A 17,041-nucleotide genomic window follows, 5' to 3' on the forward strand; every position below is an offset into this window, starting at 1 on the left:
CATGCCCCTTTCTGCAGGTCCCTTGTGCCAACGCCGCCAACACTGCCAACGACCCAATATTGTCCATGGTGCCAATGCCGCCAATCGGCGGGGCCAATTGGTCTCGGTGGTCTGGCCTTTGCAGCTGGGACGTGGCGTCACAGTACTATCTCCTTGGCAGTTAATGTCCAGTTGCGGGGTCTGTGGGAGCGTTGTTCTGTACGTCGTATTATGCGTGGATAGAAGTACCTTGGTAGATGGTGCCTACGAAGTACAGACTCTGCGCGGAGTACGTACTTTAGTCATCATATAATACTCCGTAGTGCGTGGCTCCTGCCTGCCCGCCCAGCCTGCCAACAGTGCTGAAAATGGGTGTGTCAGGATCAGATGCACCTTCTGCACTTTCCAACCCCTTCAGCACATCCACTCCACAGGATATTTTCTATCAAACATCATCTCAACGTGCCACTTGCTAGGTCGGTCAGGCTCAGTTCTCCTCCACGTCATTTATTCATCTGACACCATCTGGGGCCGAAACCATATTATCAAAAAGTATTCGGGTCAATCCGCCATATGTAGCACTCATTCTCGATGGAGCCCCCCTGCTTCCCGTTCTCGCCGCCACAGTTGCAACTGTCGATGGGCGTCTTCATGTACCGCTCGCACCGATCGTAATCGATGGTGAACTGGCAGTCTGGCTTGATAGTCAGCTCCGTCCTGATGTGGATGTTCCACCCGCCGTTGCTAGGCAGCTCGTAGTTGTTGCTGCGAATCAGGTCACCGCCTCTGCGGATGGGGTTGCGCAGCACTACGCCCTCGTTGCCCAGGCTCCGGCAGAAAGAGCGCGCCGTGTTGGCCATCTGCGCGTTGTTCGCCTTCTGGCCGCGGTTGTAGCATTTCCGGGTGTTGTCCATCGGCAAGCCCTCCTCGAGTGGGCTCTCGGTCGGCTTGTCGGGTTTCTCCGAGGTCGACGTTGGTTCTTCGGACGTGGTTGTCTTGGTTGGGCAGATGGTATCGGCCTCGCCGTAGTCCTCGTCTTCGGGCCCGCTGCCGTCGGTGTCGTCGTCGCCGGACGTCTCGTCCTCGTCCTTCCACCCGACGTCACTGCACATGTGTATGAACACCATGGGGTCGAAGTAGCAGTTCTCCGCCAACGGCTTGTCAAGAGGCCCCACCTCGGGTCGGATTGCCCGCTTGGGCCAGCTCCCCCCCGCCGTGGGTGCCGGGGCGTCGGGGCCAATGTTGGTCGGCGGAAGCGGGAACTGAGTGTTCGGCGCCGTCTCGAGCACGTTGCCGTCCCGGTCGGTGTAGGTCACCATGGGCCAGCGGGACGTGGTCGCGGGTACGGGCCAGAAGTCGGAGAAGCCCTGGGCTGAGCGCTTCTGGTTGCTCCCGGCGGCCGTGGTGAGCGTTACAACCTCAAAGTTCACCTGTGTGATGGTGATGGGCGACCGGGTGATGGTGGTGGACCAGTCGCCGTCCTTGACTGTCATGAGGGGGTACTCGACGATCCTCGTGGCCTTGGTCCAGGGCGGGATGGCAAGCAAACAGGGTGGGACGCAGGTGAAGGCGGGCTGGTCCATGTCCCAGATCTTGGGATGTATCCACAGCAATTGTGCCGGCTCGCCATCCGAGGCCACGTCCAGGACCGAGATCTGGGACCAACGCGGGTGGCTCTCGACGTTGAGGTAGTCGAGCGCCGGGATTCCCTTGCCGTCCATAACGGCCACGTACTCGGCGCCGATGGTAATGAGGTGCTGGAACCGCACGCCCGCGTGATTATCTTCAAGCAGAATGAGCACCTTTTGGCAAGCATGCTCGTCGATACACTCCTGGGTGTAGGTTGAGAACCACGAATAGATGCCCGCCCCCGCGATAAAAATATTGGCGCACTCGCGCATGATGACGGCCCAGGACTCGTCGCATCCACTGAACTCATCGTCACCGCCTCCTCCGTCCTTGCACTTGGAATAGTCCGGGTCGCCCGGAAGCTTGCCCACCACGTCCCCGAAGGGCGCGGGCGGGTTCGGCGTGGGTTGGTAGTAAGGGGACTCAGTTTGGATCATGCCGGCAAAGATATTCTGTGCCTTGTGAAAGTTGTATTGGTAGTACACGGCGTGTTCGGAGGACGTGCCGTAGAGCCAAGTCGGGTTGGTGCTCTCTACCAGCAGCCCGCGCGCGACATAGACCGAGTTCTGCACCATGGTGTTGTTGGCATCGCTCAGATCCGGGTCGTCAATCATATGGTCCGCGACCCAAAGCCACATATTCTCGAAATAGCCCGAGGCCCGCGGCGTGATGTGCATCATCAAGCTGGCCGCATTGCACCCGGGGGCGATGCCGCTCGTCAGCGCTGGACACTCGTCTGGCGTCAGGTCGGTCCCTGTGGCGCCGCCGATGCGAACATGGCAGTCCCAGAGGGCGGCCGACCCGGGGGAGGCGGCGCGGACGTTCCACTCGACAAGGATGAGACCGGCTGTTGCGCCGCGATTGGTGAAGATGAGGTCTTGCATCTCTATGTCGCCCACGTTGCCGTCGAGGCCCACCTGGACCATGACCTTGGGGTTGGCAGCGTCCTCGAAAAAGGAGCCTGACGCTACGAGTTGGGACCACGTCTCCCCGACCACCTTGGACCCGAGAGGGACTGTGATGGTCTCGGTGATGATGTACGAGCCCGCGTCGACAAAGAGGATGCGGCCCTGGCTCTCGTATAGGGCCCGCTGGAACGCGGCCGTGTCATCCGTTACCCCATCCCCCTTGGCGCCAAAGTCCTTGACGTGCACAAAGTCACCAACTGCCTGGTCCTGGTACTGCGGCTTAGCTCGCTCAAAGTAGGCACCGTTTTGATCCAGGAGCTGCGTCTGGCGACGATATGCCCCGACCTTGCGCCCCATGGAAAAGTCAGACCCGTCTTGCTGGTACACGGGGCCAAGAACCCAGTGGTCGACCTTGCCCGAGGATGGTGCTTCAAAGAGAGTTGCGCCACCAGTGTCGGCGACGGCCTTGGATACTCCCTCGAACGCGACGTTCTCGATGATGACGCCTGTGCTACCCGAACCTGGCTCCTCATTGGGAGGTGCGATGAGCACGGCCGTCTCGACGTTGCGGAAGGTTGAGTCGATGAATGAGGCCGAGCCGATGTTGCCGGCCCCGTCCTTGCCGGGGACCGTCTGTCTCTTGTATTTGTTGGGCGCGGACCCAGTCTGTTTCTCTTCCTGGAGGAGACGGAAGCCGACGCCGACGTCGGTCATGGTGACGGACTTCCATATCTGTTCTCCGCGTCAGCCACTGTGAGGCAGACCAAGTCATAGATGAGATAGTAACCTACCCAGCCCCAGTCCCAGATAACCTGGACACCGGTATCACAGCCCTCGAACGTGAGACGCTGGGCTGTGAACTGTTGGTTGCCACCATAGAGACCGAACTTGCCGCCGCGGAAGATGACATCGCTAATCACTCCACCGCTGCCGTTTTCAGCAAAGATACCTCGCTGTGAGGTACCCGAAGACGCAATGAGCTCTACATTCTGCAGGCTCGTAGCTTGCGCGACCTGGTAGTGCAAGCCGGCGACCTCCTGCACGGGGCGCGTCTGTGTGATGTCGATCCTGATATTGCGAATCTGCCGGTAGAAGTTGGCCGTGTTGACATACCACTGCTGATCCTTACCGTCAGTACCGGTGCCACCACCTGTATACTCGTCGGCCGACAGCACACCCAGACCGATGAAGTTACGGGAGGCCTCAAGGGTCGGCCAGTCGTTTGCCTAAGCAAAGGGGGCGTTGCCATGTTAGTAGATGATTACGATGATACGACAATGTTGTTGTTGAGCTGACCACAACATGTGCGTAGTGGTAACGGGGAATTGTGGTAACGGGGACTTACGTCGCCAATAACCTGGGTGCCAAACGGCATGGGAATGGTCGAGGATATGCGGTATGTGCCGGGCGGGAAGTAGACGATGGCGTTCTTAGTCGTCGAGCCGTTACACTTTTCTCCGCACCGTTTACCGTCGTTCATGGCTGCCTTGATGGCCTTGGTGTCATCCTAGGAGGGGTTCTCAGCCGGAGAGGAAAATGACGAGTGAGTGGAAAGGGGGGGTCGACTTACCGTGACGCCGTCGCCCACTGCGCCAAAGTCAACGACGTTGCGGAAGACCTGGTAGCTAGGGTCATCGCCAAACGGCACCGTGCCCATGCGACTAATGTGCTCCATCCAAAACGTCCCAGAAGCCGCAGCCTTGATTGGGGCCCGGGAGGTGAGGTTTCCCGCGACAGCATCCGCCTCGGAAACGAGCGCGGCGGCTTGGGCTATCTCGTCGGTGATGTCTAGCAGCGGCGGGGGAGCTTCGTCTGAGTCTGCCACCTCGTCGTGGGCCCTGCGGTCGATCCTACGGTCGATCTTGCGTCCCCCGATGACCGTCCCGGGCTGCAGCCGGTACCTGTTGCGCGCTGGGTTGGCCAGCCGCGCCGCGTTGAGCTTGGCCGACTTGAGAATGGCATCCTCGATGATCTCACGGGCCCGCTCGACGTCTGTGGTACTGGCGTTTTTTAGGAGAGCTGGCGTGAGGTCTGGTGAGGACGAGGACGAGTGGGGATTCTCCGTGGCGAGAGCTCGCTTGATCTTGTTGGGGTCGGCGCGCGGCGGACCTGAGACGACCTCGGGCAACGGAGGCGCCTCGTCGTCGTCCTCATCCTCATCCTCGCCGTCATTCATGGATCCCCACCACGGCATCTCCACGCCGTCGGGCATCAGTATCGCGGCCTCGGTGTGGTTGGCGAGGACGTGCTCCTCCTTGACATGGCGGGGCCCCAGGGCCAGCAAGTCCTCGACCGAGACCCCGTCGGCCCAGCGCCAGAATGCCTCGCGGTCCAGCTCCTCGTCATCCATCTCGGTAGTGGTTCCATTGAGCTCCATTATGAGGTCGCGCTTAGCCTGCTGTATATTCTTGGTGACGGCTGGGGGGCTCTGGCCGCTGGATGAGTAGGTGTACACCTTGGCGGCGACGCCGTTGGCGTTGGTGGAGGACATGCTGTAGCGGAACTCGAAGAAGGTTACGCTGTCCTTGGCGCGGTACCAGGCGAACTCCTGAGGGTTTGAGGCCCTGTTGCGGCGCCGGATGATGGCCTTGAGGGACGACTGCAGCGCGTTGTGCGCCGTGGCCTGCCAGTTCTGCTCGGCCTTGATGCCGCGAGTCCCTCCGCACCGGAACGCGGCGCACCGTGTTTGCGCTTCCTCAGCCGACGCCTCGGGGGCCGTGAAGCCGCTGCCGCCCTCGATCCACGTAGCGGGAGGGAACTCGTCGCACGTGTACCGGACCTCGGAGGGACGCCTGGCCCCGTTGGCCCACACGTCGGCCCTGATCTCATTTATGGTGGTGCCGGGCTCGAGGCTCTTGTAGCGCCAGGGGCCGTCTTGGCGCATCACGATTCCCTGGTCACTATGTGGGCATGTCACCCTGTTCTTGAAGTTGCCACAGGATGCGGATCGCCGCCGGTTGTTGCGAAAAGCGCTGGTCTTTCCCGTGTTGAAGTCATACGCGAACCGGTACCGCGGAACCCGGGACTGGCCGCGGGGAGTATTGAACCAGTTGTCGGCATTCTTGCAAATGTCCCTCATGTAGTAGCAGTTGTACTCGAGGACGACAAGCTCCGGGGCGATGTCAATAACGGCCGTGAACCCGGTGGCCGTCGTCTCGCGCCACATGGGCATCTGGACCCAACTGCCCGCCGAGTTCCGGGTGTACTGTTTAGGAGTGGCCTGAACATATTGTCCATGTGCGAGAGTAGTAATGGAAACGAATGTTAAGAGGAGACACAGAAAGGAGCGCAGCGCAGCCATCTTTGGCTCCGGCCACTAGGGGCTGGGAGTTGGGGTGGCCGACTCAGCTGTCCAAGTATAGAGAGCGGAGAAGGGATGGGGTCTCCTGTGTTGCTTTCTTAGATTTTGGTGCAGAGGAGGATACCAGAGTTCAACTGGACTGGTTTTATTACGTTGGGTTCACTACTTCCCGTTCGTCCATCTTAAAGCAACAGCAACAACAATAACAACAGCAACCCAACCTCCCCCCCCCTGGGTTCAACAAATTCTATACTGTTGGTGCGGGCCCATTGCATGCGAGCGTATGCAGCAACTATAGAGCGTTCCGTCGGTCATCCCTAAAGGAATCTAGGTCACGCGAACATTTTTCGTATCTCCTGATGCTTGCTGGGGTGCCGCAGGCATGCAAGACTTAGGGTTCACCGTCTAAAGTTGCGGCTCTCAGGATACCACGGGCGTCCAAGATAGCATCATAGCATATTTCTCAGGGGTAGACCGGTCTCGGCCCTTGGCTGGTGACATGTTACTGAATCTATCTATATGCCCGAGTGATGGAACTACCATGTTAGCCTCGGGTCCGTGAATCGCAATAGCTTGGGAGCACTATACAAAGTCCCTTGCAGAAGAGTCTCTGTCTTTGGCTGGTGACTGCTGTACTTCACTGAGCCTAGCTAGGTGTTGATCCGACGATGGAACCATACCAACCTTGGGGGCCAAAATTGCAATAACTGCAAGAAGAGTCTCGGCCCTTGGCTGGCGACTGCTGTATTTTACTAAACCTAGGTGTTGGGCTGGCGATGGGACCATACTAACCTTGGGGGCCAAAATTGCAATAACTATCAAACATGAAAAGTCTCTTGAGAGGAGCCTCGGCCGTTGGCTAGCACTAAACAAGGGGTTTTTACAGATATCCTACATAGTAGTAACGCATACATACATAAGCAGTACCCAGTATACTGCTATCCTCTGGGGGAATATACATATGAGCATTATTAGCGTACTTGGTATATATGGTCTAAAGTGGGACCCCTAGGGACCGGGATCGTCACCCCGGCCGGTCCGTCCCGAACCCCACGCCGCACCCATGCATGATGATGTTGCACTACATACTAGTAGTAGTACGAGTAGCACCTAGCACAGATGCATCTGTATTGTACAATATGCATCATGCGAGAATCCACCGCTCTAGAGGGGGTCCAGAACACGACGTGGTGAAGAGGTTACCTACATCGGGGATGTCAGTATCGGTACATAGAAGATGTCAGTAGATGTTGGATTCGTTAAGCACCGAGGGTCCGAGTGTATCGCCTGGATCGCTGGATCGACTACCCGTCACCTTTCTTTCCTTGCCGTTTCGTCGTCGTCCTTGACTGCTTTTCCCCCTCCGCGTCTCCAGAACACTGTGCCATCTCCGAATCTCAACCACTCTTTGGCCGTTTTTGAAGCCATCGTCGGTGCAAACAAAGAAATATGAATTCACCGCTGAGCAAGCTCGCCCTCGCCGGCCTGTCCCTCCTCCCCATGCTCTGCGCCGCCGACGACTGCGTGCCCTGGACCTGGACCTGGGATAACGTACGGGAGGCAGCGGCCACTGATGCTCCCAAGCCCTTCCAGCGCGCCAAAATAACGCCGTACGCAAACAAGGACGATGACCCCCAGCCTGGCGACATCAACTGCCGCAGCTTCGGCCGGGTGTACGACAACGTCGGCTACTGGTCGTGCAACCAGCTGGCCCAGACCTACGGCATCACCATCGAGAAGTTCTGGATGCTGAACCCGGAGCTGGCCCCGGATTGCGAGGGCATCCAGCCCAACACAGAATACTGCGTCGACGGATGCAAGTCTTGCCCCCTGCCTCGCGCTTTTGACTGTGGACTCAAAGCCAACCCCTAGTTGGAGCTACACTGACCAGCCTTCCGTGCCAAACAGTCATCGAACCCGTCAGGGCCACCGATGGCCTCTGTGGGCCTGATCATGACAACGCCACGTGCATCGGCACGGACTTTGGCCAGTGCTGCAACGCCGAGACGTGGAAGTGCGGCGAGACCGAGTGCGTGCCCCCGCCCCCTTCTTGGGAGAAACACACAGTACTGCCCACACCTCCAAGGCTACTAGTGTCTAACGCCTCAGAAACAGATACGACTGCTCGGCCGGCGTCTGCTACGAGGGCCTCTGCCCTGGCCACAGCATCTACACTACCGATGGCAAGTGCGGCTTCGACTTTGGCTCCTCGCTCTGTGCTGGCAAATGGGGTGACTGTTGCAGCTTCGAGGGAGAGTGCGGCACTGGCGAGGACTTCTGCGGCGAGGGCAAGTGTCAGTCGGGCAACTGCACCGAGTTTGGGACTCCGACGTGACGATGATATAGTATGGTCTGGGGACTATACTACTACTAGATAGTACCTATGTGTGCACCCCATCTATCTGTTCTGCCCGTAACCGATTAGAGCTATTTCTACTATGTATGAAGGAAGCATTGCAGCCTAATTCAGCTTCATCATCGTGGGGGTAAATTTCACCTGCTTGCCAAACCGCACGTCTTCCTTCGGTGATTCTATATAGCGAAGTGCTTTAACCACCATCAGAAGCATATTCGTCAGGCTACGGTCCCAGGGGCCTCGGGGTCTCCGCTTGGTGCCTTTGCCGCAACGCTACTGATAAGTGCATAGCAGGTAACCGTACGTAGCCAGTGATACCATGTACATCCCATAATCCTTGGCCACATGATCTCAGGGTCCCGGGGGGGGGGGGGGTTGTTGGACGCAGGGCGGTACCCTGGGGAGGCAGGGATAAGAGGACATCAACGCACCGTACATAGCTCTGATTCAAAAAACATCCTTACCCCATCAATATACACTCTACTCAGGTCGTACCCAGGCGTCCCATGCCCCTCGCCGCTGCGGTCTGGGCTCCAATAGGCTCGGAGACCCCCTGGGACATGTAGCATCCAAGATGGGGAGCCACTGTGTAGAGCATATACGAGTATCACGGCTTTCGTGCTCAGATGCAACCTCGCGAGGGCCTCAAGTTTACAGTATGTTAATAGTTAACCTTGCTACGCCTCACAAAAGTTCCGCGTTGGAACCAACAAATCAATATTATGCGGCTATCTTGGCCCGTACATTAGAAGAATGCGGTGTTTTCAGGGAGTTACGGTAGCACTGCTGCATAGTAGTCGGGAAACACTACCATGGTAAGACAAGGCTCACTCCGAGCCAAGACAATATTCCGTGGTCTATGGAGCAAGAGAACTATGCAGGGTCATCTTACCAGTATGATTCTACGAGTACGGGTACTAGGACTCTTATGATACCGGATACAGGGGAAATAATGGATCTATGTAGGTATGGCGCTACATGGCCGGTGTATGCCCTCTGCCTACGTTTAATTTATATAAGTCTGTGGAGGATTCTATCGTAACAGGCCCCTGGATCTTATACCAGCAGATGACAATAGAGTAATTTGTACCAAGCTGACTCTTGTTCCATCTCTCGAACTATTGCCAACACCCCTTCATCACTATGCAGCTCTCCACTCTTGTCTCCCTCTCCACCCTCTACACACTCGGCCTCGGAGCCGCGGTGCCAGGCCAGCAGCCCAAGGTCACCCTGCGTCATCCCAACCAGGGCGTGCCACTCAACCTCCTCGCCCAGCGCACCTCCTGCGGCGAGGGCGCGGACCGCGTGTGCTACGGCGCCGGCGGGGGCACCTCGCAGGACCTCGACCCGGAGGACGTCGAGTACGCGGCGCTGTACCTGCGCTACCTGGCCGACACCAACAGCAACCCCGTGTGGAACATGCCCTCCGAGTTCGACTGCGCCGAGTGGACGCTCCCGCTGTTCGGCGCCGGCACCGTCCTCGCCCTGGCCAAGCACATCAACCCGCGCACAAACTCGGGCGTCACCTACCACGACCTGGCCAGGACCATCGACGGCGGCGAGGACGCCTCCGACGAGGAGCGCGCGGCGAGCCTGCTGGGTGGCTGCGGCGCCAACGGGGGCCAGCTGGGCGTCATTGTTGACCTCGAGAACCCCGCGTACAAGACGCCCGAGTATATCGAGAGCGGCATGAAGCCCGCCGACATTATCGTCAAGCTCGTACGCGACCCGGCCTACGAGGGGTGATTTGGGAGCTTAGGCTGCTCAGGTCGTATTGAAAGTAGGGAACGGCCATTGGGAGGACCTAGATAGCAGAGGCCAATGTTGCAATGGAAGACTGGTAGTTGATTGAGCAACCCTATGGAATACTGCTATTGCTGTCTCGACCGTAAACTCATCATGACACTGGGTGCTGGGACACTGGGTGCTGGGCCATCCATCAACCCGTATTCGTAGATGCCTGCTGCCCGCGCCGTCTCTCCCCAAACGCCCACCTGAGCGCCCCAAGCCACTCATCCTCGTCCTCAGCAATCACCATCTCGGGGCGATCCGCGGCGACCAGCAGCCTTGCGCCCGGGTCCGGGGTGTAATCCTCGTCATCGACGTTCTTGGCCCGCAGGATCTGCTCCCGCCGCGCCATCAGCCAGGGATGCACCGCCGACACAAAGTCGTGCACCGTGACAAACTCCCCGTTGGACGCCGCCGTCACCACCAGCGGCTCCAGCCTGGGCGGCTCGGCCCCCGGCGCGGGCTGCACGTCCTCGTCGAGGCCCTCCTGGTTGGCCGTCCACCACTCGTCCTGCCAGTCTGCGAGGTTCTCCTCGTGGACCGTCAGGGACGCGACCGGCTGCTCCGTGACGGGCTCCCGCGCGACGGGGTGCCACGTCGTCCCCGCGAGCGTCTGGCGGAAGTAGGCCTCGCGGGGCGCGTCCGGGTCGAGGTCCTCGCCCATGACGGAGATGGACGTGCTGAGCGGGCCCTGCAGCGTCCAGTACAGCCGCTTGCCTGGCTCTGAGAGGAGCGCGACGGGCGGGGGCATGGCGATCTGGTCTGCCCGGAGGTACTGCCCTTCGCCGGGGAGGTTTGGGGCTGACATCTGGTGATTGTCTTGGAGCGCGCGCGTCGTGGTGGTGGTGGTGGTGGTGGCTGTCTAGAAGTGGTGACCTTGTTGTTGGTCGGGGGGATGCTCAGCGACTTACATGATATTTATATTGGGCAGGTCACAGAGCAGTAGCCCATATCGGGGTTCATTTTATTTTTAGAGGCCGGAGTTAGCACCTACAAGGACAAGGATCAGGGGGATCACCAACATGACGGGCCCAACGAGGCTTTGTTGGGAGGAGAGGTCCAGACTCTTGGAAGCAGGACCATCGATAACCGCCCTGATCCCATGCACCATCATGGGGCGAGCCGTCGGAGACCTCTGTGGCAGAGGAGATGTCCCTGGTTGGTAAGACGCCAAGAGAGGATGGGTGATGGATGAAGAGAAGGAGTCCTAGTGTGGCTAGGCAGCATGGTGGGCTGTGACCAAAGCCTCGCCGTGTACGAAGTATAGTACGGGTCGTTCCAGCCAACGCCGTAGCACAATAAAGTCACCAACGCAAACGTGATTTTTTTTTCTCAAGTTTCATACTTACAATTGATATCTGCCGCTTGAGACATCAGTTTGCCTGGACGCTTTGCCCTATTATCAAGTTGGAACATATAATGCTGGCACTAGGTCGACCTGCTAACATAGGAGGGGTTAACTATGCTGAAAACCCCTCTCACCCCCTAGGCAGCACAGGTGCTTATAGTTCAAAGCACGTGTGCGAGATATGTAGAGGGGGGGGGGATTTCTAGTCTGGATTCAATGATTCCGCTCAACGCTCAAATGATGACGCTATAACTCTACTCCGTAGTATCTGCTGTATCCCGCGGCTCGGCGACGCCCCCATATGCAAGGAGAATGAGGTTCCCCTCATAGCCGTTGCCCCCCCTTCATCATAGAGGAGGCATCTCTCTCTCACGTGTGTAAGTCTGCACGGACATCTACCTTGGTCCGCGCGCCATTCTATCGTGAAAATGAATCCTACATGTCTTAGCCGCACTCCACCGGGGGCCCAGGGCATCTAAGCCGTTGCCCCGTGCTTGATCTCGTCACCCTGGTAGAACGAAGAAAATGCCAAAAAGAAACTCCCAGGATAGAGATGCCTAATAACGGGACAGGAATCGCCCGGGCAGTGTAAACCAAGGAAAAGACGCTGCGCTGGGGCCGCTGCGGCTTGTTGCCGATCAGGTCGGTCACGGTACCCCCACAGCGGCACGAAAACGGCCGCATGAGCCGAGCCATAATGATTGACGGATAGGGGTTTTTGTAGTTCGGAGGGCTGTTTCATGCGGTTGCATGCTCAGCCCTTACCCATCCCGGCAGCCGCGCTTGACTGCCCGGCTTTCTGCTTGCCCTTGATATCATTTGGCTGATCAAGCTCGCGGTACAAATCATTCTCGTAGATGTAACTGACAACATCATCCGGAATTCTACGAAACAATTAGCCCATGACTTCACTGTCACGAAGCAAGAAGATGCCTTACAGGTAGTCGATGCTCATATCCCTCTTTAAGAGCAGCCGCACCTTAGTACTGCTGATGTCGTTGTTGATGACCTGCCGTATGACGTGGATGTTCTTCTCCCACTGCCGCAGGCTCACCAGGGCCGAGTCCAGCTCGGTGCCGGTGCGCTCGAGTACAAAGACGCCGTAGTCACCGAGGATGTGGTCAACATCACGGGCGTCCCAGAGGTCGGGAGTGCTGAGCGTCTGAACGAGGTCCGCGCCGGCCAGGAGGACAATCTTGGCGGGCACCCGCGTGCCGTCGCTGCACTCGATGCCTCCCATGACCTGATTGATCTCATAGTCAAAGTGGTCGAGGACGCGGGCGGTAGGAATGTACGTAGGGCTCTCGGCCTCCCAGGGGTCGACCATGAGCCACTTAGACGCATTCTCGGTAGCCAATTCGCACATGCGGATTCGGTGGTGAGCCGGGGCCAGGCCGCGCTTCTTGTACGCATCAGAGACAGGAGAGACGAATCCGCCAACCACGTCGAACCCTATGATAGATTTTGTGTTAGAGAAGAGAATTGGGCCAGGCGAAACAAGCGGCACAAACCTTCGTTGTGTGCATGGTCGCGGGCCATGGGGAACATTCGCAGGTGGAGAAAAGTAATGGGCGAGACTTGAAAGACACCAGTTAGCCGGGGTGTGTGAATGGAGAGGGAGCACAAGACGGGGACGTCGTACATGAGCCACATGCAACGAAGACTAAAGGCACGCGGCCGGGTTCACATGTGCGCTTGAGGCGATGTGACGGAAAGGTGTACCCTTCGGGGGTCATGTCCTTGACATATTGGTAGTCGTAGGCCATGGCGGGCAATTCTAGGTTGCCGAAATAGAGAAAGAGATGGATGGAGGCTCAACCGAGGAGGAAGAGGCGAGGTAGAGGTGGTAGTGGTAGTGGTGGCCACTGGGGTCGGTTCGGAGAATCGGCTAGGGGGGGGGGGGGGGGGGGGGGGGCCTAGCGGAGGTGTTGGAGGGGGCAACAGTGCAGTAGCAGGCTGTCAGCCAGTGGAGGGGTAACGGATCTGGGTGCCTGGAAGCGGCACTCGAGACGCAGTACGCCCAGAGGTTAGGGTCCCAGGCTAGGCGCGTAGCAGGAGCAAAACGGCACAGTTGCAGACGAGTCGCACAAAGGGGCCGATGTCGAGCGTTGAGGGGGGAGCTTGGAGCTTGGGAGGCGATGATGATGAGAGATTTGAGTTGAGTCGTGGAGGGCAAGAGGTATCAAACAATCACGTTGGTGATAAAGTGGAGCCCTTTTTATCAGGTACCCAGAGGGCCTCGATCCGGCGACTTCCAGATTGTTGGAGGCTTTAATAAGTACGAGTGCTAGTGCCTGGTGGTCAGCGCTGTACAGTGGTAGTTGACGCTGTAATTTTTTTTTTCCCGCGCCTTCTCCGAACTGACTCCCACCTAGCTTCCGGTCATCGGGGGGGGATCCAATTGCGATGCACACGGAGGAATGCGAGTATCCCATGTACGAGTACTACACGGCTATGTAATGTGTGTATTTGACACCGCGTCATCGGCGCACAATTGTTGCCAATGCCGGCAAACTGATTTGCGCAGTGCAGGACTTGCCGACCAGTCGCGACTTCAGGGTCCTCGGCCGAGGTTTCACAGAGTGGCAGAGCACGTCACCGTATGGCCTGCCTCTGCTGCGGGATTGATGGGGTTGAATGCAGGGCGCAACCACATGATGCCAACGCGCTGCCGCCGCCACTGCTGGGGACGGTAGTGGGTGGTGCACTCGGACTTCTGGGTGTCGCTGGGAGATGCACTTGCAGCCAATCCCGCGTAGCCGGGTGAGACATGCACGGGGGATTGGTTCAATGGTTGCTTCTTGCTACCCAACCTGCTCTACTCATGCGAATCTGGTGAGGGCGCCTGTTGAGTGTTGAGGGGTAATAGCATGCGGTATTCGTACGGATAGGTACCTCCGAAGTTCGTCTGCCGAGTACGGATAGAAAAGTACGGATGGAGGGGCGGCAAACTGATGACGAAATTCCGCCATCCTGGTGCCTCAGCGGGTAATAATCAACAGGCGCCGATCCGCCTGGCCAGTTCTTTGCAATGCCACGGCATGTACGAAGTACATTTCGATGCATTTCGACAAAACAATACATGCCTACCTTGTTCGTAGGCAGTTGAATCAATGAATATGGATGAAACAGAAGTACCAAGAACTCGTTGTCTTGGATAGTAGGGTCACATGGCCATGTCGGCCCTGAGAGGCCGAGACTACTATAGGTACTACAGGTTCATACTACTAGTAGTAATCCTGCTGACATGAGAATCATCAATATCCAAAGTCCTCCCAGACCACATCCTCGCCATCCAGCCAGCCATTCAAGCTGGCCATCAACTTGGGCGCAGCACAGAGGAAGAATTTGGTGCCCCGGCCCTTCAGCCCAGCCAGGTCCTCCCTGCCTATCCGCCGCGTCTCGACCTCTGCACCCAGCTCCCTCACCTTCTGCAGGCCATCGCCGGCTTCCGCCGCATCCCCCGTCACAAACAGCCTCGTCACCCGCGCCAACCCTTCGATCCTCTCAAACGAGTCCACCGCCAGCGGCACGTCCTCGCCGCGCAGGGTCCACAGCACCTCCAGCGGGCCGCTGCCACTGCCACTGCCGCTGTCACTCAGCAGCCCCCCAGCCTGCGCCAGCACCGGCGTGATGCCCACCCCTCCCGCCACAAACACGCTCCGCCGGCCCCGGCCCATCCGGAACGACTCCTCGCCGCCAAATCCCATCACCGGCAGCTCCAGCCGCGCCCTCAGGTTGTGCCTCCACAGCAGCGCCGTCGCGGGACCGTGCCGCTTCGCCGTCACCTCCACGACGGTCACGTCCTCCTCCCCCTTCTTCTTCTCCCCCTCCGGCAGCGGCGTGTTCGACACGGTAAACGTCCGCACGTAGTCGTCGTTCAGGCTCTGCGGGTCCTCGTCCCGCATGTGCGCGTACCCGTTGCCCAGCTCCCGCGAGAAGTCGAACGTGACGTGCTGGCCCGCCGTCCAGCGCGCCCGGGGCCCCGACAGCTCCCACGTGAAGCGGCTAATGGACGGCGTGAGGGGCTCGCGGCCGACCAGCGTGGCCGTCAGGCCCGGGCCCGGCTGCGACGAGATGTGCGGGCCCTGCTCGCTCAGGAGGTGCCGGACGGGCGGGTTGTAGGGCGAGTAGTCCACGATGGAGCCCCGGAAGGGGAGGCCCGATTTCACGTAGCGTGCGTCCGTGACGGTGACACTGACGGCGACGTTTGTCCGTGCCATGACCGACGAGGCCTCCTCGCCGATGAGGATAGACGTCGAACCCGTCAGGTAGAGAACATCCCCCGTGATGAAGTCAGGCACCACTATGCCAACCCGGGGGTTGACCTTGAGGTTTCCCAGCGTCTGGTAGAGTCTGTTCCCGGAATCTGGACTGTGTTAGCATGGCTCATGGAACCTCGAAAAGGGGACTCGGTTCGTAAGACACTTACAGTCTGGGAACACCAGGACCACTTCCTCGGCCTCATTCTTCATGATCCTGACAAACCCCGGGGACCCTCCACGGTGATTTGTATCCATGGTCCCCGAGGCATCCACGCTGGAAAGAAAGAACAGGTCCGCCTTGTCCAAGAGTGCGAGGGCCCCATCGGGCAGTGGAAGCCCCTGGCCCCCCAGCTCAGCACCCTCCACGCCGTGGGGCCGTATGATCTTCTTGTTGAGGTACTTGGGGCAGTTGCCCAGGCTCTCCGTCACCAGCATGCCCATCTGCACGCGCGTCCCCGCTCCCTGCGCGACGACGGCCCCCGCGATCATCGTCCCCGCCACCTTGACCCTGTCCCTCGTCTCCAGGTCGATCGTCACCGCGCTCATGGGCCTCCCCGCCTGCACCACCTCCTCTCCATCCCCGCCGCCCCAGAGCGCCTCGAACACGGGGTCCCACCTCGTGTCAACGACGCTGCTCACGCCTAGCACGTCCTCGGCGATCGGCCGCGCGAACCCGCGCTCCCCGCCCCAGATGGTCGTCCAGGGCCGCTCCTCGTCGTCCAGCGTCCCCAGCGCCACCAGGGGCGACCGCAGGATGCGCGACGTGTACCGCGGTGCGAGGCCCGGGTTCGTGGGGTTGTCCATCGGGGGCACGTTGAGCATCTGCTGCAACGCGATCTCCCCCTCGTGGAACTTGAAATCCGTTAGAAGCGACGGCATCCTGAGGCTCTGTGTCAGGTTTGAGACAGTCTGGTAGTAAACTTCCATGTGAGGGTACTTGGTGGCGAGGCCAGAGGGTCACGTCTATATAGTATATCTCGCCACTGTTGCTATAAGGCAATAATGGGTAAGGAGCAATGCTTTGAAATGAGCTATAAATGATTCCAAAGATGGCGTTCGGCCAATGACATTTAGGTTGAACGGTGCCACGGATGAGTAAGATACTCGCATATAAGGCGTGATGGCTGCTGCCATGCAACCACAGGGCTCGTTTCTGCATGAACAGGTTACGGAGTGGCACTGACAAATCCTGGCGCCAAAGGGCGCGTTTCGCAGGACCCCCTCACTTCATCAACCACGGCGCCTACAGGAAGAGTTGTGCCAAGAGTTGGACCTCAGAAGCTGAGAACGCCACTTAGCCGGGAAAGATGGCCATCGGGATGCCCAGACGTATAAGTTTTGTTTGTTCAAGATGTGCTTGTATTCGTCATCAGCAAATAGTCTAGATCCTGTACATGTAAGGTATCATAGCCAATTTGAGTCCGCAATTCATCTAGGTGCATACATAAAAATGGGAACTGTTGGCCA

At 58.6% G+C, this 17,041-nt stretch overlaps 6 protein-coding genes across 6 annotated transcripts; 2 read left to right on the forward strand and 4 right to left on the reverse strand.

Moving 5' to 3' along the window:
- Window positions 1–524: 524 nt before the first annotated feature.
- Window positions 525–5,817, reverse strand: ACO1O0_001984 (glycoside hydrolase family 55 protein; the record flags this gene model as incomplete). Its single annotated transcript, XM_083191462.1, has 4 exons — window positions 525–3,248; window positions 3,308–3,742; window positions 3,862–4,023; window positions 4,087–5,817. 4 exons carry the CDS (start codon window positions 5,815–5,817, stop codon window positions 525–527), a joined length of 5,052 nt encoding a protein of 1,683 aa, XP_083052676.1.
- Window positions 5,818–7,266: 1,449 nt separating this feature from the next.
- Window positions 7,267–8,152, forward strand: ACO1O0_001985 (uncharacterized protein; the record flags this gene model as incomplete). The annotated part of the gene is made up of 3 exons (XM_083191463.1): window positions 7,267–7,666; window positions 7,726–7,846; window positions 7,933–8,152. 3 exons carry the CDS (start codon window positions 7,267–7,269, stop codon window positions 8,150–8,152), a joined length of 741 nt encoding a protein of 246 aa, XP_083052677.1.
- A 1,164-nt stretch (window positions 8,153–9,316) lies between these two features.
- On the forward strand, window positions 9,317–9,919 carry ACO1O0_001986 (uncharacterized protein; the record flags this gene model as incomplete). Its single annotated transcript, XM_083191464.1, has 1 exon — window positions 9,317–9,919. The coding sequence occupies one exon, from the start codon at window positions 9,317–9,319 to the stop codon at window positions 9,917–9,919; it is 603 nt and encodes a 200-aa protein (XP_083052678.1).
- Window positions 9,920–10,112: 193 nt separating this feature from the next.
- ACO1O0_001987 (uncharacterized protein) lies at window positions 10,113–10,769 on the reverse strand (the record flags this gene model as incomplete). Its single annotated transcript, XM_083191465.1, has 1 exon — window positions 10,113–10,769. One exon carries the CDS (start codon window positions 10,767–10,769, stop codon window positions 10,113–10,115), a length of 657 nt encoding a protein of 218 aa, XP_083052679.1.
- A 1,294-nt stretch (window positions 10,770–12,063) lies between these two features.
- On the reverse strand, window positions 12,064–13,075 carry NMA1 (Nicotinamide/nicotinic acid mononucleotide adenylyltransferase 1; the record flags this gene model as incomplete). The annotated part of the gene is made up of 3 exons (XM_083191466.1): window positions 12,064–12,193; window positions 12,248–12,761; window positions 12,997–13,075. The coding sequence occupies 3 exons, from the start codon at window positions 13,073–13,075 to the stop codon at window positions 12,064–12,066; spliced, it is 723 nt and encodes a 240-aa protein (XP_083052680.1).
- Window positions 13,076–14,566: 1,491 nt separating this feature from the next.
- ACO1O0_001989 (uncharacterized protein) lies at window positions 14,567–16,501 on the reverse strand (the record flags this gene model as incomplete). The annotated part of the gene is made up of 3 exons (XM_083191467.1): window positions 14,567–15,678; window positions 15,742–16,462; window positions 16,496–16,501. 3 exons carry the CDS (start codon window positions 16,499–16,501, stop codon window positions 14,567–14,569), a joined length of 1,839 nt encoding a protein of 612 aa, XP_083052681.1.
- Window positions 16,502–17,041: the final 540 nt, after the last annotated feature.

This window comes from Amphichorda felina (assembly GCF_050947745.1).
Source record: "Amphichorda felina strain 45539 chromosome Unknown scaffold_2, whole genome shotgun sequence".
Classification (NCBI taxonomy): Eukaryota; Fungi; Ascomycota; class Sordariomycetes; order Hypocreales; family Bionectriaceae; genus Amphichorda; species Amphichorda felina.